Here is a 26,202-nt window from a genome sequence, read left to right on the forward strand (position 1 = left end):
ATCAGCATAACATTTTTATTAATCACGCCTAAATTATTAAAAATGCCTACGATTAGGAAACATAGTGATATCAGTTAGGATAGAGTTCAACTTTTCCTAAAATAAAATAAATCATAGAATAAAATATTAATTTTTATAAAATAGTTACTTGTTTTGACTTTTTTTATAGTAATAAAACATTCCTCACACTGCTAACACTTAACAAAACTTCTCAAATGTGATTAAAATAATTAAAGTAATATTTACATTTGAAGAATTAATTAAATAAGAACGCCTTCGCAAAGGAAACGCAACTACAACACGCTCCTGTATTGCGGGTATTGCATTGACTTTCTGCAGGCGTTTTTAATTTTTTTTTTTTTTTTTTTATTCTCGTCTCGATAAAAATCTCGGCCAAAAAGAAATCTCGTCTCGTGTAACAAGATTTAAAATTTCCCGAAAATTTCCCGAAATTTCGAGACTTGACCATCCCTAGCGTAAATTACTCCTTGCACTGTACGACAAATGGAAAAGCACATGTGACCCAGATGACAAATTACTGTTTAGCAAATTTAAGGCACAATATAGGCAAGAAATTATAAGTGCAAAAATAGAAGCAAATGGTAGGTTCATAAGTAAATCGACAAATCAATGTAAAGCTGCTTGGCTGGTTGCTAAAAAGGAAGGTAACTTGGGATCAACAAAGAAACAGATTATACCAATTTCACCTGAACAAATGAATAACTTTTTTGTTAATGCTTCCAATGTTCAAGGTAATGACCAATCTGTAACTAATACTGATTATAAAGAGTTTTTAAATAATAACATAAATCTAGATTGTAGTAGGCCTAGTATTAACTTTAAGGTCAATTTGGTTGATGTAAATACTGTTATGTGTGTTGTAAATAAAATGAGTAACTCTAAATCTGAAGATGTTTACGGAATGTCAAACTTTTTAATTAAGAATATAATTCATGTAATTGTAATACCACTAACTTTTATTGTTAACTTAGTTCTTAGCACAGGCATATTCCCTGAATGCTTAAAAGTGACAAAAGTTACACCCATCTTCAAAAAAGGTGATGTAAACAAACCTGAAAACTACAGGCCAATTGCAATCGTTCCTATTATAAGCAAGGTTATAGAACACTGTATTGTAAACCAGCTCAATGATTATTTTGTAAGTAATAGTTTGTTTTATCCTTTTCAGTTTGGCTTTAGGCCTAAACACTCGACAATAGATGCTGTTGAAAAAGTAGTCGAATATGTTTTAAATGGCTTTGAACAAAAACTCACTGTAGGGTCATTGCTAATTGATTTAAGTAAAGCTTTTGACTCTGTATCACACAAAATCTTATGTGACAAGCTAAAGTCTTATGGAGTAGCTGATAAGGAATTGAGGTTAATTCAAACATATCTCCAAAGCAGAAAACAGATGGTTAGCTTTAATAATAAGAATTCTGAATACCTAGATGTTACAGTAGGGGTACCACAAGGCTCTGTCCTTGGTCCTTTTTTGTTTTTAGTTTTTGTTAACGATTTTAGCTCTAATGTCTCTACTTTTTCTGTGTTGTACGCTGATGACACCACCCTGGTACAATCTGATATAGATTTGGTGGGTGTTCAGAACAAACTTGACATAGCCTTGATGGAGTCAAAATCATGGTTCTCTGCAAATATGTTGGCTGTGAATGAAGGTAAAACAGAGCGCTTAATTTTTACACTAAGGAACCATTGTTTATTTAGATGTAGTTAGATGTTGATTTAGATTTAGATAATGACTTGTTCAAGCCTGTAAAACTGCTGGGTATTACTCTGGACAGTAAACTCTGTTGGGACGAACATGTACACAACTTGTGCAAAAAACTTGCTCGAGTTACCTGTCTTTTAAGAAAACTTAAAACTTGTGTTAATTCTGATGTTCTTTTTATGGTTTATTTTGGTTTGTTTCATACCCATCTTATTTATGGTATAAGACTATGGGGCAATTCACCATCAGCAAAAAAAGTGTTTGTTTGGCAAAAAAAAGCAATTAGGGTCATCTGTGGCCTGAATGAAAATGATTCATGCAGAACAGTCTTTCCTGAACTTAGCATATTTACTCAACCTAGTCTGTTTATTTACTATAATCTTATATTTGTTAAAAACAACACCCATATCTTTCAAAAAACCTCTACTATTCATTCTCACAACACCAGACAAAAAGAGGACATTGTTAGACCTAGTATTAGACTTGATAAGTATTATAAGAGCCATAGTTACCATCAAATTTTAATTTATAATAAACTGCCAACTAATGTTAAAATGTTACCACCTAAGAAATTTATCAATGTTATTAGCAAGTGGCTTAAAGTTAAGGCATTTTATACCACTGAAGAGTACCTGAGCTGTGACCCTCATGACATTATCTATTGATTTTATATACTTTGACGACACCTATTGTATACTGCATATTTAATGGTGAATAAATTCTTGATTCTTGATATGTTTAAACACTTATGGTATCATCATCCCTAACGGCAAGGTATGGGGGTTTAGTGAGTGGGAGAAAATTTCACGCCGTTCCGGCCAAACCTCCCATGCGGGGTTGGTTCGGCAGATTGGCCACAACCTAAACCCCAACTCTCACTTGTTAGCTGCGGAGAGCTACCTTCTGCCACTGGGTGTTGGTCCACCTACAGAACCAAGTGAGGGGAGCCCTAGACTAAGGTGTAATGCGATCCGTGCCAAGAGTCTTGTGGCGCTGGGGGCCTAATATTCAGTGTCTTAACAGAGCCTTCTGGGAACCAGGGGTAAACCAGTCGTACGCACCCCTTACCTCTCTAATCGGGTCACTGGGGAGGTGGACTTAGATACCCGGTATTCGTGAGAACAATGTAGACAAACTGACCCAATTGGAGGAGGAAGGTCTACTGGAATCTGACGATGACGACAAGCTCGCAGAAACCGGAAAGGAACGAAAAACGACTTTCCAGGGGTGAGTTGCAAAGATGGAGGATAGCGGATGCTTTAGCCAAAGGCGAAATGGTGCTATCCAGAAGTGAGAGGAGGCTGATGTGGGCTGCCAAGCACCCTAACTCTGCTCCCTGCAAAGCCAGTTCCTCCCGGAACTAGGATGCTGGGAAAAAGCAGGGCAAGGGTGGTACCCCAAAGCTGACTCTAATGAAGCCTCCAAGAAGAAAGGTGGAGGCTGTGCTAACGCAGCCACAAAGGATTGGCTGGTCAAGCAAGTTCAGGAGCTGAGTCCTTTCAGGAAAATCTCGCTACGACTTGCCCCAGCCAGAGACCCTGTGAAAGCTGTGAAGGTATATTTATGTGCCCAGCCCTAGAAGGTCTGCGTATGAGATCCCTTGGCCTATTGATGGGAGATCAAAGGGAAGAACAGGTTACCATAGTCAAAAGGCTCTCACGGTTCACCAAGGACCTGGGATTTGACGGAGAATGAGGACCTGTGAACGAGGGTGCACAATAAGCTGTTCTAGCTGCAATGCAATCCCATGGTAACTTGTAAGCCTGGCCCTCTGTAAAAAAAATCATCCCTAACGTCAGAATCTATGTGACCTCCGTATTATCCAAGATTCTCTGTGTAGCCCTCGGTTAATCGGGAGTGTACTGTAGGAGTGGATGAAGAACATCACATAGTTAGACCACTCATCATAAAGATAAAAGATTGCATAAACATCGCATATCATCCAAAAATGGCTAAACTTGTTCAGTGTAGGCCTACAACATGGCATGTGAATCAGTCTTGAAACCTACTTACTGGTTAGTATGAATTTAGATTTGTCATCTTCAAATATGCAAGGAATGAGTTGCCTGCCTATGTAATAAACTTTATCCTAAAAATAAATAACGTTGGCGTCAAAAGACAACATAAGCCTTTAATAATAAAATATGTATATTTAAATAATGAAACCTGATTAGGTCAATAAAAATTTCTAAAATAAATTTTACTGAAACTAGACATTACAAAATGAAAACAGAAAAATGGTTTATGTACTAAAATAATTTGCTAACTTTAGCTCCATTGTTTACCATGATGTTAAGTCTTTGGGATTGTGTGTTTTCTGCTTGGGCAGATACCAAAAGATAAATTTATGGGAAAGTGTTTTATAGAATTCTAATTGTGTTAAAATATGGTACTTGAAATAAACTTGAAAAATGGAGTTAACAATGTAATTGTAAACATTACATTAGTCATTAGGAACAAAAACTTATGGATACAAAATTGGTAAAAATATTAATAAAGTAATATAAACCTATATTATCATAGATAGGGTGTACTAATCCATGTAAAAAAGAACACGAAAAACAATTTGTCACACATGTCAATTTTAAAACACAACTAAATCGATGACCGATTCCTTAATCATATAACAGTTTTGTACAAATGGTGTATATTGATAAGGGGGTGGATGAGCGTGTATAGTATGTGTATATAATTGACAGACAACCTTTTGTGCGTGGAAGCTCAACTCTCCCGTCCCTCCCCACTCTCACTTCCTGACAAAGTATCTCCTTCTCCGAGTCTATAAAAAACAAACAACCAAGTTACTAGCTTATTCCCTATATGGTAAATTCGCTAGAAATACTATAAGAAATCAGTGCCTAGGATAAGCATAAAATACACCACAAAAGTAAAGCTAAGTGAGGGTTAGAAAGTTAAATTTGTAACTAAACAAATTCTGTGAACCAATTCAGAATCAGTATTTGTTAGGAAAATTTAACTTAATGCAATTTTATATATAACTACTACAGAGGTACATTTAAGCTACATCATCATTGTCTTCCGTGATGGCAGCAAGATAATTAAAATCTCCCGCGGCCGTGTAGACATCATCTTCCACGACTGCGGCAACATCATGAACATAACTCACGGTCGTGTGGACGTCATCATAGTCTTCCGCGATCGCGGCAAAATCATGAACATCTCCCGCGGCCGTGTAGACATCATCATGAACCCCCGCGGTCACGGTAACTTCTTTGTCGTCATCCGCGTTTGTGGCAAAATCATGAATATCTCTTGCAGCCAGTTAGACGCCATCATCGTCTCTCGGGATCACGGTAACGTCATGGTCATCTTCCGCGATCGTGGCAAAATTAACACCCTCGATTATTGACTCCCACGGTCACAGAAACATCATCGTTGTCTTGGGTGATCGTGGCAATATCGACAATTTTCCGGCATTATCGGCAACGCATTCTTAGGTACCGGTACCGACATTTCACCATCGGTTCTCGGTTCCGGTTATTTTGCCAAGAACCGGCGAAACCGACATTTGACGTGAAGTACCAACACATCACTGGTAAAGATTAGTCTTATGTATTCATTTATTAAAACCCATTAAAATTTCAATGTTCTGGACAATTCGACAAGCTCTTGGTACACAAATTGTTGAGTTAGAGGGGTTTTACTGTACCTGGTTGGATTTCAATAAATTTTCCCTTAAATATGTCAGATTGATTTCCTATTAAATAAACATTAATTTAGATTAGGTAAGCTACTTAAATTTGTTGCTACAGGGGAGTTAAAAAAGTTTGTTTTCATTCAAATGTAAATAGCTTAGAGTGAAATAAACAAATTTGTTTAATTTGATCAAAATATAGGCCTATCCCTAAGAAGGAAATATCACAGTTTATTCATTATCCGTAGGAATAACATGGGGATTTTAACTTTACAATATTTTTTTTATTATCTCTGTAACCATTAGGCATAAAAAAACCCCTAAATATATAAAATTATTTCTTTTTTTAAGCTCTACAAAATGGTTTGGAAAGAAATTGTAAAATTTTGTGTTTCTAGCAACAAAAATGGGAAATACTAATTTTTATCCCATAAAACCCCCCATAAACCCCAGTTTCCATAGTCCTGGTTCATGCTGGTTCGGGAACTCGTTTGAATAAACGTAGATTGTACCAAATTTCATCAAAATTTGATCACTTTTCCTGTATGGGAAATTTTCTAAAAGGTGAAATTGCTAGGGAATTCGGGATTCCGCCAAGCCCTTTATCGAAGATTTTGAAAAACCCGTGGAAAGTATGAAGCTGAATATGGGTTAATCAATAAAAAAAGATGTAGGAACAGTGAGTTTAAAGACATGGACAAAAGTGTTTTAACATAGTTAACAGTGTTAAGATAAAAACATTACACCCTATCAGACCGACTTTGTACCAGAAGGCCATTCAGTGAGCCATTTTCATGCATAATAGATAGTTTTATTTTTATTCCACAGCTACTCTACAGTAGGTACTTAAAAATAGCCTGTGCCCAATTTTTTAAGGAAAGGTTGTAGTGTATCATCATTGTCAGAATGCAATACCTTGTTATCATAACTCAAACCTCACTTACTCAAAAGACTCGATACCGGCAACCCAAATTTTTATTTGACCCCTTTCGATTAAAGATATCAAGGTGCGCGAGAAAAATAAGGTTTTAATTCCCTGAGGAAGCAGGACGTTATTTTTGGTCCTGCGAAACGTCCAAGTAAATCCAAGGACGATTTTTTATGTGCTTGTATGTTGTGTGATTGTGTCTTCGTTGTGTTACATTTTGACGAGTCCTGGATTAACAATTTAAGGTGAGTGAAGCCCACAAGCTGATCAATAAAGATATCGAGGTCCTACTGTAGTTTAGTATGAAATTAATACATTTTTCAATTTGATTGAAATCTGAAATGCGTTCATAAACTAGCTAACTGCAACAGTTTACAGTGGTTTTAATTTTCTCCTTAACCATTAAGCGCATAACAAAGCTTCAATATACTAAATTATTTGTTTTTTTTAAGCTCTACACACAATGGTTTAGGAAGAAATTACACAATTTTATGTTTTTAGGGACAAAAATGAGAAAAACCAACTTTTGTCCCATAAAACCCTCATAAACCTCCTTTACCATAGTCTGATCATGTTGGTCTGCAAACTCGTTCAAATATATGTAGGTATATAAATACAAATGTATATGAATTTGAATGGATGGGTTTTTTTTTGCCTCTAGGGATCTAAAGACAAAGAAGTTAATCAGTCACAGGGTGTGGTAGGTGGGTTACCACAAGACCTACAGTAATATCAGAATCAGAATGCATTTATTGTCATTAGTCAACATTACATTGCTATAGACAACGTCAAAGAACATAAGAAATACAGTAATATGCTGAATAAAAAGAAATAGTACGATGTACATGTCAGACTAACAGATATAACATAATAAAACATAACAAAGAAATAAAATTCAGCAACAAATTAATATAGGGGAGAGCGGGGCTAAACCGTACAGCGAGGCTAAACCGTACACCCATTTTTTTGGCCTAGAATTCAAGCTAGGTGATCCCGACAAGTGCTGCTATCTAGCAGTAGAATTCCCAAAACTACAGTATCTGCATCGTTTTGCTATGTGTGTTAGTTTCAATGTTTCAGTAAAAAAAAACATGTTTCTACTCACTTGCTTCAAATTTTCGTCCAGTACTAAATAAAAAGTTAGTGAAGTAGCTTTTATCGTAGTCTTTTAACTGTGAGATCATAATAAACTACATCCCTTAAGCTCTCATTTGGTTATTAGTGATGATGGTTTAACCCTCCGAGTGTTATTTGTCGCTGCAGCGACTCACAAACACTGTTTACGGCGAAGGCTCTATGACTGACAAAATCGGATTGAACTGGATCGAGTTAGGTATTGTTTTATTTGACAGATTCAGAGCTTTCTCCGGAGGTCTGTCTCTAAGCGCTATTCATTTTAGTTCTGAAAATATTGTAGCAGACAGCTGACGTGCGTATTTGTAAACAGCTTGGTTAACCTCGGACCAATGACTGATGTGTTTTATTACGTTTATCTTTGTTTTAGTGTTAAAAATCAAAAGTAGTGATATACATGGTGCATTATAAGAAGATTTAAGTGATTTTGAAGGGCTGGTTGATGATCCTGAAGAAGTAGGTAGTGATATTGATGTAAATTATCAGCCAGATTCCTAGCTATGGTTAGGCTATGCATTCTTAGCTAAACACTATGTACTGAAATCTGTTTTTTGCCCATAACTTATTTATTTGCAAATCTACTTCCTTATATTATTATATATTTGTAATCCTCATAAAATGTAGAACAAAGTGGCTATTTTCAAATATTTATAGGCCTATAATTTATACAATTTCATTGAGTGCGAACTTATTTTTTTTTGACAATTTTCCAAAATATTTTTTGTTTTTACCTAAAAAATGTTTTTGAAACAAATGTTCTTTATGTTCTATGTATAATATTGAAGCCCATGATTTTCCAAACAAAATGGTATATACAACAGTATAATTAACATTGTTTTCAAGCTTCTCAGATCCGTTTTAATAAAACCTTGCAAATGAGCAAAAAATAGGCAGACATTAAGGCCAAAACAAGGGACACCCGGAGGGTTAAGTGATAGAATTTGAGTTTATGTTTATAAATTCCCGTGAGGTACAGATTGGGGCTAAACCGTACAGCTCTTGGTACAGGGTGCTACTCGTGTTCAGGGTGGGTCCATTCACCTTGCAGTGCTGCGGAGTCTGCAGAGAACTACATTTGTGGACTTTTTCTTCTTTCTTTTAATTTCGGGATGAAATTTTAAAACTTTTTCATAAACTTCATGTTTTTCATGAAGGTTGATTTTTTAAATGTAATTCCCTCTAAAATGTTTAAATTATTGTAATACACACTGTTTCTTAACTACATACAACCTTTATATAGTAATAAAAAGTGTTTGTACAATAATTTCTTGCAGTACTATTATATTACTAACATAAATAAATGATTTTTGAACTGTATGGTATAGCCCCTTCTACTGTACGGAATAGCCCCACCCCCCGGGGCTATTTCATACAAGGTAAGTTTTTTTTAATTACCAATTTTTAGATAAAAAATTCAATAATTCCAAAATGTTTATATACAATCAGTAGCCAAATGATTAAATTATATATTGCTTGTGTTTACATTACTTTTACTTCGTAATTTGCGATGTAACTACGAATCTCCCTTATGAGTACGATATAGCCCCGCTCTCCCCTAAACTATGAAAATTAACAAGAAATCAACTGCAACTACTCACAAAAGCTGAATCAAAGCTCATAACAGATTAAATTAAAATTTATAGGTATGCAAAAAATTCATCAAGAGAATAAAAAGCTTTAATTATAAACCAGCTTGACAGTTTTTATTTAAATTGTTGAATTTCGAGGTTTCTGGTCCCTTGTGGCAATTTATTAAAACACTTAATTTGTAGATATTTGTGGCTGACATCCTTAATTTGTAAATAATAGCTTATTCTTTATATAGGAAATTTGCTAATGATGCTTTAGTTACACATATCTATTACTTACCTTTTATGTTTTGTATTCTGTGGTGGGCTGGCTAGATCTTGGGGACAAGGTTGGCTGTTTTCATCTGGAAGAGACAAGTTGTTTGTGCTATTCATTTTTTCTGCCTCCCTTTTTGCTTGTACCACAGCCCAAATATCTTTTAACTCCCCTGTTAAATCTCGATCTTTAAGAACTGTGAACTTTCTTGAAAACTTGAAATCCACATTCATAGCTTCCACAAAATCAAGCATGAGATCTATCAAGTTGTCTCTATCCTGTAAAAAAACTGAAAGATTTAAAACAGGCTAAATAAAAATTTAAAAAGGCAATGTTTTGACATGTTTATTAAAAGTAGATTTTTGATATTACATAAACTTACTTTAAGATCACAGTGTATACAGTACATCTTTTATTTGTTAAGATGGTTTCTATCTTGATATGGATACACATTGTACAACCACAAAGGAGGTGAGTGATAATTAAGTAACTACTACATTGTCCTGTTAATTAGTGGCCTCTGTATAATACATTAAGGTACCACCTAAGACTTAGGCATTTATTTTTAAACGTGGCCCAGGAGGTAATAGTTTACTAATACTCAAATTCTGAGGACACTGCCCCATTGGCCCTTGCAGTTAGGTTACACCTCTTTGTTGAAGGGTTGTTTGGATTTGATTTATTATACAGTAGTGCTTACTTAATATTAACACTGCTTAGACAACTGCTTCTTTGTTAAAAAATACAGCTAGGCCTACAATTAATACAAACTAGAGGTCGCCCCATGGTCGAAAACTCAACCAAAAATATATGTTGTGCAAACTTCTCTATTTTCATCCAAAGCGGTAGATAAAACATGTAATTGGAATATCTTCCATTTGTTTTTAGCGAATATCCCATATAGGGAATAAGCTATTACCGTAGTACTCATGGTAAGACCTGGGCCCGGGACCGATTTAATTTTTCGTTTTGAGGTCCCTGGAGGCCAAAAACACCATCCGTTCAAATTCATATATATATATATACCTACTTTTATTCGAACGAGTTCGCGAACCAGCATAATCGGACCATGGGAACAGGGGTTTATAGGGGGTTTTATGGGGTAAAAATGGGGTTTTCCCATTTTTGACCCTTAAAACAAAAAATTTTGCAATTTATTTTTAAACTGTTTTGTAGAGCTTAAAAAAAGAAATAATTTAGTATATTGAAGCGCTGTTGTATGCCTAACGGTCACGGAGAAAATTCAAAAATAGTATAATTTAAAATTCCTATGTTATTCTTATGGAGAAAATGAAAACTGTTGTAGTTTACTTGTTTATGGATATATATTGATAAAATTTGGCAAATTTATTTCATCCTATACCATTGACATATGGTCAAATACACTTTTTACCTTCCTCGTAGCAGCAAACCTAAACACTCATTAAATCTAATGTTATTAAAATTGGGAATAAATATGTCTTATTTATGGAAATATTTTAGTAAAAATTTAATCAGACAAGTTGAAATTCGCTTAGCCTGCAGGTTTGCTGCGGTGGGGGTATTATTGTCTGTTTATAATTTGTTGTTATTTCGTCACCAGCATGGCAAGCCACAAGGTCCATGTTAATTTTTAAAAATTTTAAATAAATTTGTTGTGCTTATTTTTTAGCCTATTAAAGGCCCTTTTTTGCATAAAGCGATTATGCATATCTACAAGCAAATTTCTTTCTAAAAGTATGCGTAGATTTTCCCTGCGACGAAAACGAGAGAAAAAAGTTTTTTCAAGAAACATGCTTGCCTATTAATATCATAGCCTACTAGTGTACATGTTGCTAAAAACCGAGCAATTTCAAATTATTACTGGATTTATTTAAAATCAAATAACAATCATATTATGTAACTAATGGAAATACTCATCATGTACAATAACAGTTCGATATAATCAACATTTCTTGTAATTGTTTTAATAATTTTTTAAAAGCTGATATTGTATTTTAGTGTTTTCTACACATGTTAATGCTAATGTAGCCTGCCTGCATGGTACCGTCCATTGTCGCCAGTACGAGTACGTTACAAAATTCAGTAATTTTCTATAGCGATAACATTTTGTTCACGTTACTTAAAAACTACCTGATTTCCTGTATAACCTGTCTGTCACAATCTTATTTGCTTCAACTGCCATTCTTTTGGTTAGTTACTGCAATAACGTCAATTATATTTATAGTTAAAAGGCCTGATGTTCAGATGGGTTTTTGTTTTCCTTATAAATAATTTCTTTTTATTCTTTCTGATGATGTTGAAGAAATTCTTTTATTTATAATGATCTTTTGACGTTTATTTCACAATGTACTATAGATGTAACATGACGTTTTCCAATGACTTATATAAATTGAGTTCTAAAGAAAAATAAAATTATCTTATGTCTTAACTCTTAACTGTAAATATTAGTTGAATCCTTCAATGGAAGGATTAGTAAAAGTTTCTTGGATGTAGTCATATTCTTCTAAAATCGCTTGCCTTTTATAGAAACAAATATTTAATGTCCTGCCGTATCAGTTTCTTTTAGCCTTAGATGCTTTTCCCTTGCAATGACCACAAAGTTAAGTCCATGTTTATTACTAAAAATGGTAGCACTTTTACTAACATCATTGTACACTGTTTGTAAGAATCATATTAGGTCTTCTTCATTATATAGGCTAATAACAATACTAAATTCTTAAAAAATATTATCACTATTTTTAAACTTGGTGCTGTTCTATGACTTTCTTATGTTTAGTTTACAAATAATTGGTACTTACAATGACTGCTCTAGAAATACAGTACTAGTCAATTCATCTATCTTATTTGGTGAAATATATCCAACTAGGTGAAACCCGTCGAAATCGACGGTTAGGGGACTCCTCGTTTATATGGTCGTGGGCTTCATTGGCAACAAAATGCAAATGAAATAGCAATGTGGCATTTCCAAAGAGAAAACATACTGTAAATTGGCTGTTACAAATATTGACATTTACATGCATTGTTAAACAACGTATCTTATAAAGGATAATGTGATCTAGTTTAAAAGGAATATGACCTTTCTGTCATGACAGTAGCTGCTTAAATAGTATTTACTCTTACAGCCAAAATATCATGTTACTTTCAATAATGTTACCAACCCAGTGGGCCACGGTCCGTAACATAGGCCACTGCAAATAATTTGTCAAGATAGGTACCATTTTAGGCAAGGGTTTTGTGTTTGGATGTTATTAGACACGATAAGAGCACACTGAACTTCTTCTGCAGATGAATAACTGTTGGAGATAATCAGCCAAATCATAAATGTTACAATGCGAGTTTGAGCATTTTGTAACTATTTGAGGAAGTTACATAGTATTTTTAGGCTGCTGCTCAGTAAATATATTCAAGAATATATTTTTTAGAGATAAATTATTATTTTTTGTTGCTGAGTAGCACTAGTAAACATGCACAACCCTTTTTTTGTTAGTCTAATAACATTCAAAGGCTCTCTAAGAGTTCAAGAAAATAACATTGCAAATACAGTACTTCTTTTGGACAGTTCAGTAACTCCCAATAAATGTGTGTTGTTTAAAATACAATTTAAAAATTAACAGCTGTTTCATTAAAAAGTATTATCCACATGGCCAAAATGTAAACAAATCTGTGGATGGATCTTTTAAAGGCTTCTAAAGAGCCCTAAGGGAATTTACTTCGTTTTTTTTTTAACTCATCTACAGACCAAGACCGTTCTTTGGACACCCCTACCAAGTTTCTACGCCCAGTTGTTTTCTTAAATTAGTGGAGACAAAGTTTCAAATTAAATATTTAGATTCCCCCATGTTAATCTTATGGGAGAAAACCCAACTTTGATGGAAGATCCAGCCCAAAAAAAAAAAATAAAAACACTTTGCAAAACTACAGATCAGGGCCATTCTTTTGACACTTTTATCATCAGAATCGGTCCAAAAATGAGGGAGTTCTGTTCACAAAAATCGGCTTAGCGTATTATATATATAGATTGTCCAAGCTTTCTCGATTTTTAAAATTATAATATGTACGCAACCCCAAATTCAACTAGTAAATATTTAATTTCCACCAAATAAGTGTTTATACATTCTAATCATTGAATTGCAAGAAATAAATATTAACAGCAATTAAATTATCCAGCAGATCATAATTTAAACAAATTTGTTCTTCATAAGGATAACATGGTAACCTTAAAAGTCACTCAGAGCCCAAGGGACTTTTTCAAAAATTTAAGACGAAGTACAGATACCAGCAACACCGAAACCTCTTTTTTAGGACCCTCAACCAAACCACCGGCAACAACATAACAAAATACCCCCGTCGCAGCAAACCTTCCAACTAAGCGAATTTCCATTTGTCTAAATTGATTTTCAATAAAACATATATTTAAATAACATTATGTTTAACGAGTACCTAGGTCTGCTGATACAAGGAAACAAATAAAGTGTTTTTTAAGTAAAATATTAATAGCTTAGTATAAAATAAATAAATTTGCAAAGTTTGATAAAAAATAAAAATATATCCATAAACAAGCAAACTACAATATTTTACAATATTCTCCATAAGAATAACATGAGAATTTTAAATTTTAAATTTTTTTAATTTTTTCTGTTACCAATAACGGTACAAAAATACTTTTACATATTAAATTATTTGTTTTTTTAAGCTCTTTAGAATAGTCTAAAAAGATAAATTGGGAAATTTTGTGTTTTGAGGGTCAAAAGTAAGAAAACCCAATTTTTACCCCATAAAACCCCCCGTAAAGCCCCATTCCCATGGTTCGATCATGCTGGTTCGCGAACTCATTCAAGTTTATGCCGCTTTACACCTTTAAACCAAATTTCATCAAAATCTTACAAAAATTACTCAAGTTATCGCGTTCACATAAATATATATCTATAAGTATAAAAGAGGATGTTTGTATATGTATTTGTTTGGCAGTAATAAACTCAGACACCGCTGAACCGATTGCCACGAAACTTGGTATATACGTCAATTTCGTGATCCGTCCAATCGGCTCCGCCCCAGTGGCTCTGGAGTTTCCCATGTTAACCTTATGAGAAATGGAATTAATGAATCTTAACAGCTGTTTCAATTAAACAAGTTGGTTCTGTTCTATAATGTTCAATAGCATTAAAGTTACAAGGATTACCAGCAGGGTGCAGCACTATTATTTCTTTTACATTTATGACAACAGCTAATTTGCAACCAAAAGGTGAGTTAGCGTAGCGAACGAGCTAACCTGAAGGCAAGTGAGCGTAGCGAACGAGCTAACCTGAAGGCAAATGAGCGCAGCGAACGAGCTCCAACCTAAAGGTGAGTGAGCGTAGCGAACGAGCTTCAACCTAAAGGTGAGTGAGCGTAGCGAACAAACTTCAACCAGGACGTGATTGAGCCATGCGAACGAGATCATCTTGAAAATTAAGAAGTTAAACGGGGCAAATCTATATATATATATATACTAGCTGTACCCGCGGGCTTTGCCCCGTTTAACTTTACAAGTGAGCTCGTTCGCATGGCTCAATCAAGTCCTGGTTGAAGTTCGTTCTCTACGCTCACTCACCTTTAGGTTGGAGCTCGTTCGCTACGCTCCCTCACCTTTTGGTTGCAAATTGGCTGTAGTCATAAATTAAAAAAAATAATAGTGCTGCACCCTGTTAATAATCCTTGTAAATTTAATGCTATTGAACATCATAGACAGAACCAACTTGTTTAATTGAAACAGCTGTTAAGAAATTCCTTTTAAATATGAAAAATCATAAGGTTAACATGGGAAACTCCAGATTCACTGGGGCGGAGCCCGAAAGCCCGATCAGAATAAAAACTACTTAGTTTCCCTATTTAATGCGCAAAGAATCGGTGTACCGAATTCCAGCCTCCTAGGTAAATGGGAAGTGGGAGAATTAGTGATGAGTGAGTGAGTGAGTGAGTGAGTGAGTCAGTCAGTCAGTCAGTGAGGGCTTTGCCTTTTATATAGATATATATACAATATAAAAATTTGAACGAATGGTGTTTTCGGCCTCTGGGGACATCAAAATGAAAAAGTAAATCGGTCCCGGGCCTAGGTCTTACCATGCCACCTACGGTAATAGCTACTTCCCTATAGGGAAATTCGCTAAAATCTAAAAACAGTGTTGACAACCAATCGAAACACCCACTAGTTCGCAGATACCAACTCACCATTGCCCACCAAAATATAGACTGGCTGTCTAAGGGCCGGTACACACTAGGACACTCGGTCGCTTGACAACCGGCGCTTATCAAATTGCACAAATATCGCCGTGTGTGTGTGGGTCTGTCAATTTGATTGACGGCGATTTGTAGGTTGCCAGGCAACATTTTGGTTTTCGGACATGTCTCGAAAACCTGGGGGTTTCCGATCAACCATTTTATCGCCGGGCAATCAGATTTCTCAAAAAACTAGAGTGTGTACGGTTCAGCGACTAAGTTGATCAACTAATGACAGCTTGCGCATGCGCAGTACACTGTCTATGTCAACTGTCAAAACTAAACAGTGCTAAACGTGGTCTCTTTCTAGCTAGAGGGTTTTTTCGATTGTTTCAGTTTAGTAGACTTTGTTGTATTACCAGTTTATTGTAGACTGCTAAAGTGTTTGTGTTGGTTTTTATGAATGTGAGTACCATGACTGAACATAGTGAAGTCAATGTTGCTCAATTACTGCAATAAATTAGAATTATAACTGCGGCAGCAATCTCTTCTTTGTAGGTGGGCATGTTGTCACAACAAACAGGATAGTGCAACTAGAGCTCGAACCAGATTCCAGAACCAAACACAGTCCATCCCCACCAAATTTTGATTTCCTGCTCGGTTGAAAGTGCTAGGTATCCTATTCTGTACCCCCCATCCATCCATTCCATCCATTTTGTGTGTCGAAAGAGAAAAAGCCCCCCAACTGCAAACCCAGTACCTATAATTAAACATACCCGGGCCCCATGGTGTGGGCCGGAGCATACGCACCAACCCTAGACACACCATGGGTGGATGACTTAAGGTCATCAGGCTCACCGGCTGCCGAAGCAACCCTTCGGAAAGAGGGTTGCCCCTCAATCCTAACCAGGGATACCGGTTACTTGGTCTTACGTCCCTTCAACTGGGTTCCCCCAGGGCTGAAACCCCGACAGACCATGATGGAGTGCAACATAGTGCAAGCGACACTCGGGACCTATCTAATTCCTGACAGGCCATAACCCGCCATCAAAGCCAGGATTAAGGGGACCGTCCTATTTACACCACTACCCGATCGAAGCCATCCTATTCGCTGGGAAACCAGGGATAACTAGGGCGATAGATCCCCAGATACCCCCAGCGGGCTTGATCCCAGCACCCGATCTACTTCGTTTGCCCATCTAACCCAACATCACTGCCGGGCCATCAGGGTTTCCCAAAAAGAGGCAGGTATAGAAATGGGACCCACCCGGATGAACCTATCCACCAAAGGTGGCGACACCCTTAACTCAATTGAGAACCCCCCATGGTTTCCAATTTCCATGGTTCCTTGGTGGAGAACCCCCCACATTCTAGATAACCATACCTTTTGGGCTCAGAGACAGGGATTGGCTGATGGAGTGCGCCCAGCCGTTGCCTTCACACTGCGGAAAGTTCCGGTACCCCCAAGAGTCCTCGTGAGCTTACGGGTACTCGCCCAATTTCACATCCAGGAAAGGCTACTTCCAAAGTCGAGGATTTGCCACACAAAATGTTGCACAAGGAAAAAACAATACAACAAAAAAAAAGCTTCTGAGATGCTGAATGCTCTAGACTAAAATATATATATATATATATATGACCTAAGACTAAAGACTTTGAGGAAAACTCAAACATCCGACTATATAAGCAATGCCGACAAAAAGTCCAAGGCACTCTGGCAGGTAATAAATAATGAGAGAAAATCAAGTAGGTACCAGTATAGCAAATGAGTGGGAACACCTAGTAGATGGAGAGACATTACAGGACCCAATCAAAATAGCATACCACCTCAACAGTTTTTTTTTTGCTACAGCTGCAGAAAGGACACTTCAGGCCAACAACACCAACACACACACCAGAACCCCCGAAATTCCTCCTTCAACAGATAACAAACTAAAATTTCAGCTTGCAACACGTAACGAAGTACTAAAAGCAATAGACTCACTTTAACCAAAAACTTCATCTGGCACTGATGAAATATCAGCCAAACTGTTCAAAACATGCATAAATGAACTAATTAACCCACTAACAGCACTCATAAATAAGTCTCTCAAACAAGGGGTCTTCCAAACACAGCTGAAAACTGCCAATGTATACCCTAAATATAAAAGTGGACCAAACACAGATGCTAAAAGTTACAGAACAATTTCACTTATACCGACCTTCTCTAAGATCTTTGAACAAATTGTCCTTAACAGACTAATATCCCATCCAAACCAAAATCTGCTGCTCACCAGCCAGCAACATGGCTTCCTTAAAGGAAGATCCACTTCCACTGCCTTAATACAGCTCACCGAGCACATAATAGAACAACTAGAAAATGGCTCCTCAGTCACAAGTCTGTTTCTGGACTTTAGCAAGGCCTTTGACTGCCTTAACCACAAGACACTTCTTAGAAAATTGGGAGCTCTGGGTATTGAGAGAAAGTCTAAACAATGGTTCCACAGTTATCTTAATGGCAGACAGCAACTAGTTGAGATCCAGCATGTAGAAAAAAACACTTGCCATAAAATACATTCCGAAATTGTCCCTATACGGAGAGGAGTATCACAGGGATCAGTTCTCGGACCAGTCCTGTTCCTCCTCCTAACAAATGACCTACCAGACCAGCTACAAGAATACTGCCAAACCACAATGTATGCAGATGGCATTGTCATCACATTAACTGACAAATCAACGGAAACTTTAAACCGAAACATCAATACAAGCTTCAACATGACTAAACAATATTGCACAGTAAACGAATTGGCTCTAAATGAAAATAAAACTGTTCAGCTAAACTACTCTACTAAAAATAAAGACACAAACATATTAATCCCTGTGATAGATGCACAAAATAGTACCAAATATCTCGGCATTATCATGGATTCAAAACTGACATGGAAACAGCACATTGACCAACTCTGCAAGAAGCTACGCTCTGGCATTTATGTCATCAGGCGAGTGAAGCAGGTTGGTGGTCTGGACACCGCAAAAACAGCCTACCATGCCCTGGTCGAGTCACACCTAAGGTATGGTCTGGTGGTCTGGGGAAGTACATCCAACAACTATCTAAAAAGAGTCCTTATCCACCAAAAAAGAGCTATAAGATGTCTAGCAGACCTTCAATACCAAGGAAGCAGTCGTGATGCATTCAGGGAACTAAAAATCCTTACACTGACATCACTTTACATCCGTGAGGCAATTCTCCATGCCATCTCCACAAATCAAACAAGAAACAGAGACATTCACCATCACAATACACGGAACGCCTCAAGCTTTGCAATACCACCTCACCATCTAAGTCTCTTTGAAAAGAAGCCATCCTACAAAGGGGCCCTGTATTTCAACAACCAACCAGAACAACTTAGAAATGAACAAACTCACCGTTTCAAGAACCAATTAACAACATGGCTGCAAGAAAGGCCATTCTACTCAGAAAAAGAATTCCTTGACAACCAGCTTTAACAACATATTGAATCCACAAATTTTAGTTATTATTCTGACGCAGTTATTATTACTGTTCTCAACGGACATGTCAATAAAGAATAAAGATTATTGTCTATTGTCACGGCAAAATTATGATGTCCCTTGAATGTACACATTATAATTTGTACGTGATCCGAGATACGTTATTAATGTCATCTATTATCACGGCGAAAGAATAAATCTTTTGACTGTGTGAACTTTGCAGACAGGTCAGGTATCAATATTGGTATCAACTCTTGACGATCAATACATGATACCGATACCATACCAATGTCCAAGAATCTGTGGTATCAAGAATCGCACATCCCTACTTACTGTATTATGAAAAGATATAAAAACTTAACTTGGCGTTGGTAAAATGGGTTTAGTTTTTAAATGTACCTACAGATCCTAAGAAACAACAGACCTCAATTATACTGAACTCTTTCTACACAGAAGATCTGCCTGTGAGGCTGAATTTTTGCATTTATATCGTGATGATAAATGAATGATTAATGATTAGTGGTAGCAGTAAACGGGGATCCTTGGGTGGTAGATAATGGAAATACACACAATACAAAGGTAGAGAAAAATATAAATTACGTTAGGAACTAAGACTAGCAAATATCAATGTCTATGGTTTAGGAGTGTGCACTACCAAAACAAGGGTTACATTAGGTATGATACCTTAGCTATTAAGACTGGGACCGTGGGACATTGTCCTGTAATCCAGCTACTTGGAGGTCACGAATTGAGTACCTTCGTATGGTTGCCATTTTAATTTAAAAGTATTAAAATATAAGTTTTTTTTTAGTATACTTGCCATTTTTAAAATCTATATTTCATATTCTCAAGTTATTTTCCTTTCCTGCATTTATCTTACTATACAATTGAGTGGTCTACTTTGGATCTTTGATTAAAAATGAAAACCTGATAGTAGAAACTCATTCAAAAAGCTTATACTATACATAGCAAAAAAAAAAAAAAAATACTTGCTTGTGGATTTGGAGCCATCTTCCCGCTATGTTTGAGAATTTCAGGATTAACCATGACAGCAAATACCAAAGGCTTTTCTTGGCCGTCTCGAAAGTGTTTGTCACTTAAAGGCACACTTACGCCTCCATAAAGAGGTATCGGTGCTGATGGTTGAATTGGAACTCCAATCTTGCACCATGACATCACATTTACAAAACACGTTATTTGAGTATCCTGAAAACAGATAAAAACAAAATCAATTTATATTGTTAAACAGGCCTACAGTATAATACAAATAAGATTTTCAAACTCAAAATTAGCCTGTTTTACAGTATCTAAATAAATTTGTAAGATTATTGAAGCTTAATATTTACATTATTTTTATATTTAGTGCGCTGTATCCTAAAACAGAGCTACTTCACATTTGAGAACGAATATCATAAACAGAATGAAGGGTTAACGATGGGATCGCCACTCTCAAGTTTCAAGTATTCTCTCCGAATTATTTCTGAAAAACTTAGAAAATCAACACTTTTGGTCGGACTCGAACCGCCAACGTAGCAAAATAGTTTTTTACAGAAGATACGTGGACGACATGCTTGTATTGTTCAATGGTAACAATATACAAATCAACGTACTCAAAGCATACCTCAACACAATGTACATAAAAGTATCTATATATTAATACGCAAGCAGGTTTCTTTTCACAGTCATAACTCGATAACGGTTTGACGGATTTTAACGTTTGAGGTGTCAAATTAAAGGTATTTTTACGTAGATGTGCAAATACGTCTCAGAACATTAAGAAAGGGCATCACTTAAGTACAGTAAAGGGCTAAAGTTTGGGAACGGTGGTGCTATCTGTTGAAATTAGATCAAACCATCAAACTCAATTCCCTTTGTTTAAAGACAAACATATGGACGTCGTTTGAAATAGTTTTTAAGTTTAACCACAGACTGCAAGACTTATTACTTCCAGAGCAAAGCTGGAATTTTATATTTTTATTTAAACATCTGTTAACTAAGTCTGGGTTCATAAATAAAGAGTTTTCTAGCAAGACCTGACAACAAATTGTTTGTAATAATTAATCTACCTTACATCGTATTTTACTGAATTATGTAGTTTTGGTTACAGTTCGGTGTAATTAAGTGAATGTTTGAAAGTGATTATTCACAGTTCAGTTACCCGTTACATTACCATATTATCATGTAATTTACAATGTGTATCAAAATTCCTTTGAAGCGTTTTTGTTGATTGTTTTACTTTCGTATTTTATCTAAATTTAAAATTAAATGCTACCAATAAGACGAAGAACTGTGAGTGGCTGAAAGGAACGCAATTGTGACCGCTTGCATCAACCTCCCAATTTGACGGATACAGAGTGGCAGTACCGCCGTGGTGATACATCCAATCGGTTTGTTTACCTCATTTATTTGCGGAATTCACCATAATTTCAGGAACTTATTGGAAACTCCCAATCTGAAAACAGGGCTGTGAAGCTTGGATCCAGAAATTATCTGGATAAAATTTGTCAATTCAATTCCGCCTTTGCCAAGGTCAGCATTAAAGCTCATTTTGATGAGAGGGTCACTCAGGGGATCTACAATTTCAAAATCCATGACACGTTTTACCATCGAGTAGGTAGGCCTAATCTAATTCCTCAAGAAGGCCATGATCCTGAATACGCACAGATCTATAAGTACGACGTTGGCAATGGAACCCAACAGTGCATGTAAAACAATTCAAACAAAAAATGCAATGAAAAAATATGCTGAAAATAGGGACACAATGCCATCCCATTTGCCCAATCTTTTAAAACTGTGGCAGAAATTTGTAGGGACGAGAGTTCCGAGGAGTCAAGTTAGATTCTTATGTGCATAGTAAGAGACAAAAGAAGTGAAGAATCCGTTCTAGATACGTTGTTAAATCCACTCTTATGTTCCCAACCGGAGACTTTGGTTGGGGCACCTAATTTAAACCCGCCTAAAACAGAATATATCGTAGAAATAATGTAACAATGCTATAGTACATGTCGTACTGGTTGGCGTCAAGAGAGGGATTTAGCTTGCTACATTAGGTCTGAAAAGCTCACTTTACAGTGTGTGCCGTGTGGTTGACATCTACGTTCTCATAGAGGGAACCCGCCTACAGTACATAAGAGATAACCAAAGCAGTATAAGAACGGATCTATATTTAAATATTGTACCGTAGATTACTTTTATAATTTTTTACAACATAATATTTTTCTTATTTTTTAATCAGTCATAGAAATTACCATACTTTATAGTGACTCTATGATTGAAGTATTGCAGTTTATGTTTTTGTTCTTCATTATTTTATTACAATTTGCAGTTTTGCTCGATTTCGAGCAACAGGTTATCTAGTTAAATTCACTCTTGAAACGGAAGTATCCAAGTCTATTAATTTCCTGGCCCTCACTATTACAAGAAAAGACAGTAACTTAACTTAGAATTCAATATCTACAGGAAGCCGACTACAACTGACCAAACTATCCCTTCATCATCACACCACCCCTATAGCCACAAATTATCCGCCTACAATAGTTTTGTCCATCGTCTACTCACCATACCACTCAACCCAACCAACTACAATAACAAAGTTAAGATACTAAAGCATATTGCAGTGTCAAATGGATACAGTAGCAACCTTATAGACAAATTGATCTCAAAACACCGTAACCAAACCGAAGTAACCTCCAAAGAAAATAACAAAAAATACGTTAGCGCTGAATTCGGTGTAGTTTTAAATGTTACTCTGCGAAAAGAACTGGCAAAAAATTATATAACAGTATCGTTTAAGACGACAAACAAGCTGTCGTCATTGGTCAGAGTCAAGAACAGGTCCCACACAGATAACAAGAACAAAACCGGAATCTATAGATTAAAATGTGACAACTGTCCCAGCTTTTACATAGGACAAACTGCCAGATCTTTCACAAACCGATTTAAAAAGCACCTACCGAAAAAGAACTCTAAATCAGCTTTTTCTAACCACCTAACAGCCACAAACCATAACCATACAGACATTCACAATAATCTAGATATTTTACACTTTTGCAATAAAGGACGCCATATGGATACGATAGAAGAATACAAAATATATAAGGCATCAAAAGAACAACCACATCATATTTTGAACGAAAAACAGTCATTTGAGTCTAATATAATTTACAACACAGCCATCCTGATATCTGATTACCAAACCAAAGAAAGAATAGATAAGGATAGAACAGGGGTAGGAGTCAACGCTGCCGACACATGACAGTCGCGACTTACCCTTCACTGGCGCCGCATTACGTTTTGCAGTCGTTCCTTAATTATTAGTGTTAAAATGTTTCGTGCGTGTTTTCCTGTGTGTAAATGTCTACACGTATTTCGTAAAACCATGACGAACTCAACACCGAGGGATATTTTATAGAAAAGCTGGCGTTCACCAAACCTGAGGATGTGCCAATAGAGGGCATGAAACTGCTGTAGTTTCTTAAAACTACCGTGGATCTGAGACAGAAGCCAGGTAACATAAACCTTATTAGCGCTAAAGAGAAACCAAATATAACTCCAATAGGAAATACATGGAGAGCAAATTTCGTTTACGTATGAACCGAGTGAGACTATAGATAATTATATGCCGATGCTTGATGGCAAATCTGTGCGTGAATACCTCCAATTTGAGACCCCAATCATGAAAATCGGTCGGGTAGAAGAGCCAAGCGACTCAGAAAAGAAAAACCAAATTCTTTTAATATATAAGATATATATACAAGAACTTGAACCTTTAAATGTTATTAGCCTAACGGAAGGGCTGTGCATGTTTACTAGAAACCATTTAATTTAGCTAAAAAAAATGTTCTCAAATTGCACTGAGCAGCAGCGCACTTACTTACTCAGATAATTACATAGAAAATTGCTCAAACTTGATACTACGAAAAGGTTCAGGTCACAGCCATTTAAATGTGCTTGGATTGTGACATTTATAATAATTCAGCATATATTTCTCTTAACCAACAGATTATTCATCTGCAGAAGATCATTGTGCTTTTATTGTGTCTAATAACATCCAAACTCAGAAACCTTGCCTGAAATAGTACCTATCTTGACAGATGATTTGTAGTGGCTTATTACGTACCGTGGCCCACTTGCTCACGAGATTTTTTAAATAACACTACACTTCAACTGTAAAAAAATGGCACAAAGAGTATCTATATATTAATACGCAAGCAGGTTTCTTTACACAGTCATAACTCAATAACGGTTTGACGGATTTTAACATTTGAGGTGTCAAATTAAAGGTATTTTTACGTAGATTTACAAATACGTCTCAGAATATTAAGAAAAGGCATCACTTAAGTACAGTAAAGGGCTAAAGTTTGGGAACGGTGGTGCTATCTGTTGACATTAGATCAAACCATCAAACTCAATTCCCTTTGTTTACAACTAAACATATGGACATAGTTTGAAATAGTTTTTAAGTTTAACCACAGACTGCAAGACTTATTACTTCCAGAGCAAAGCTAGAATTTTATATTTTTATTTAAACATCTGTTAACTAAGTCTGAGTTCATAAATAAAGAGTATCCTAGCAAGACCTGACAACAAATTGTTTGTAATAGTTGAACTTATTTACCTTACATCGTATTTTACTGAATTATGTAGTTTTGGTTACAGTTCGGTGTAATTAAGTGAATGTTTGAAAGTGATTATTCACAGTTCAGTTACCCGTTACATTACCATATTATCATGTAATTTACAATGTGTATCAAAATTCCTTTGAAGCGTTTTTGTTGATTGTTTTACTTTCGTATTTTATCTAAATTTAAAATTAAATGCTACCAATAAGACGAAGAACTGTGAGTGGCTGAAAGGAACGCAATTGTGACCGCTTGCATCAACCTCCCAATTTGACGGATACAGAGTGGCAGTACCGCCGTGGTGATACATCCAATCGGTTCGTTTACCTCATTTATTTGCGGAATTCACCATAATTTCAGGAACTTATTGGAAACTCCCAATCTGAAAACAGGGCTGTGAAGCTTGGATCCAGAAATTATCTGGATAAAATTTGTCAATTCAATTCCGCCTTTGCCAAGGTCAGCATTAAAGCTCATTTTGATGAGAGGGTCACTCAGGGGATCTACAATTTCAAAATCCATGACACGTTTTACCACCGAGTAGGTAGGCCTAATCTAATTCCTCAAGAAGGCCATGATCCTGAATACGCACAGATCTATAAGTACGACGTTGGCAATGGAACCCAACAGTGCATGTAAAACAATTCAAACAAAAAATGCAATGAAAAAATATGCTGAAAATAGGGACACAATGCCATCCCATTTACCCAATCTTTTAAAACTGTGGCAGAAATTTGTAGGGACGAGAGCTCCGAGGAGTCAAGTTAGATTCTTATGTGCATAGTAAGAGACAAAAGAAGTGAAGAATCCGTTCTAGATACGTTGTTAAATCCACTCTTATGTTCCCAACCGGAGACTTTGGTTGGGGCACCTAATTTAAACCCGCCTAAAACAGAACATATCGTAGAAATAATGTATTAATGGTATAGTAGCCTACGTGTCGTACTGGTTGGCGTCAAGAGAGGGATTTAGCTTGCTACATTAGGTCTGAAAAGCTCACTTTACAGTGTGTGCCGTGTGGTTGACATCTACGTTCTCATAGAGGGAACCCGCCTACAGTACATAAGAGATAACCAAAACAGTATAAGAACGGATCTATTTAAATATTGTACCGTAGATTACTTTTATAATTTTTTACAACATAATATTTTTCACATTTTTATAATCAGTCATAGAAATTACCGTACTTTAGAGTGACTCTATGATTGAAGTTTTGCTGTTTATGTTTTTGTTCTTTATTATTTTATTACAATTTGCAGTTTTACTCGATTTTGAGCAACAGGTTATCTAGTTTACCATTTAAGCAGCTAATGTCATGACATTAAGGCCATGTTCCTTTTAAAATATATCTCATCATCCTTTATAAGATAGGTACGTTGACTAACAACAATGCATGTATTTCTAAACGTCACTATTTTCGTATCAGCCAACTTTTAGTACAGTAGAGTCCCGCAAACTCGGCGTAATGTGGACTGGAAGGGTGCCGAGTTTGTAAAATGCCGGGTTATCGGGAACTAGAGTTAAAAATAAGTACAATACACTTTTAAATCATTTTAGCTGCCTTATTTGTTTATATATATAGATTACAAGTCAGTATTAAGTCATCAGATTTCGTACAATAAAT

General features: G+C 36.0%; 1 protein-coding gene across 4 annotated transcripts in view; it reads right to left on the minus strand.

Moving 5' to 3' along the window:
- Nucleotides 1-4,289: 4,289 nt before the first annotated feature.
- Nucleotides 4,290-26,202, minus strand: part of LOC128987332 (PIH1 domain-containing protein 2) — a 44,543-nt gene continuing 22,630 nt past the window's right edge. For all 4 annotated transcript variants that reach the window (XM_054408162.1, XM_054408242.1, XM_054408404.1 and 1 more), the window contains 3 exons: nucleotides 19,951-20,163; nucleotides 9,316-9,569; nucleotides 4,290-4,508 (listed from right to left, as the gene is read on the minus strand). In XM_054408162.1, coding sequence (XP_054264137.1) covers nucleotides 4,451-4,508; nucleotides 9,316-9,569; nucleotides 19,951-20,163 — 525 coding nt within the window. In that variant the 3' untranslated portion in view covers nucleotides 4,290-4,450. The remainder of the gene's footprint in view (nucleotides 4,509-9,315; nucleotides 9,570-19,950; nucleotides 20,164-26,202) is intronic.

The sequence above is a fragment of the Macrosteles quadrilineatus genome, unplaced genomic scaffold, assembly GCF_028750875.1.
Source record: "Macrosteles quadrilineatus isolate MER2022 unplaced genomic scaffold, UCM_ALF_1.0 Scaffold_1__1_contigs__length_201487025, whole genome shotgun sequence".
NCBI lineage: Eukaryota > Metazoa > Arthropoda > Insecta > Hemiptera > Cicadellidae > Macrosteles > Macrosteles quadrilineatus.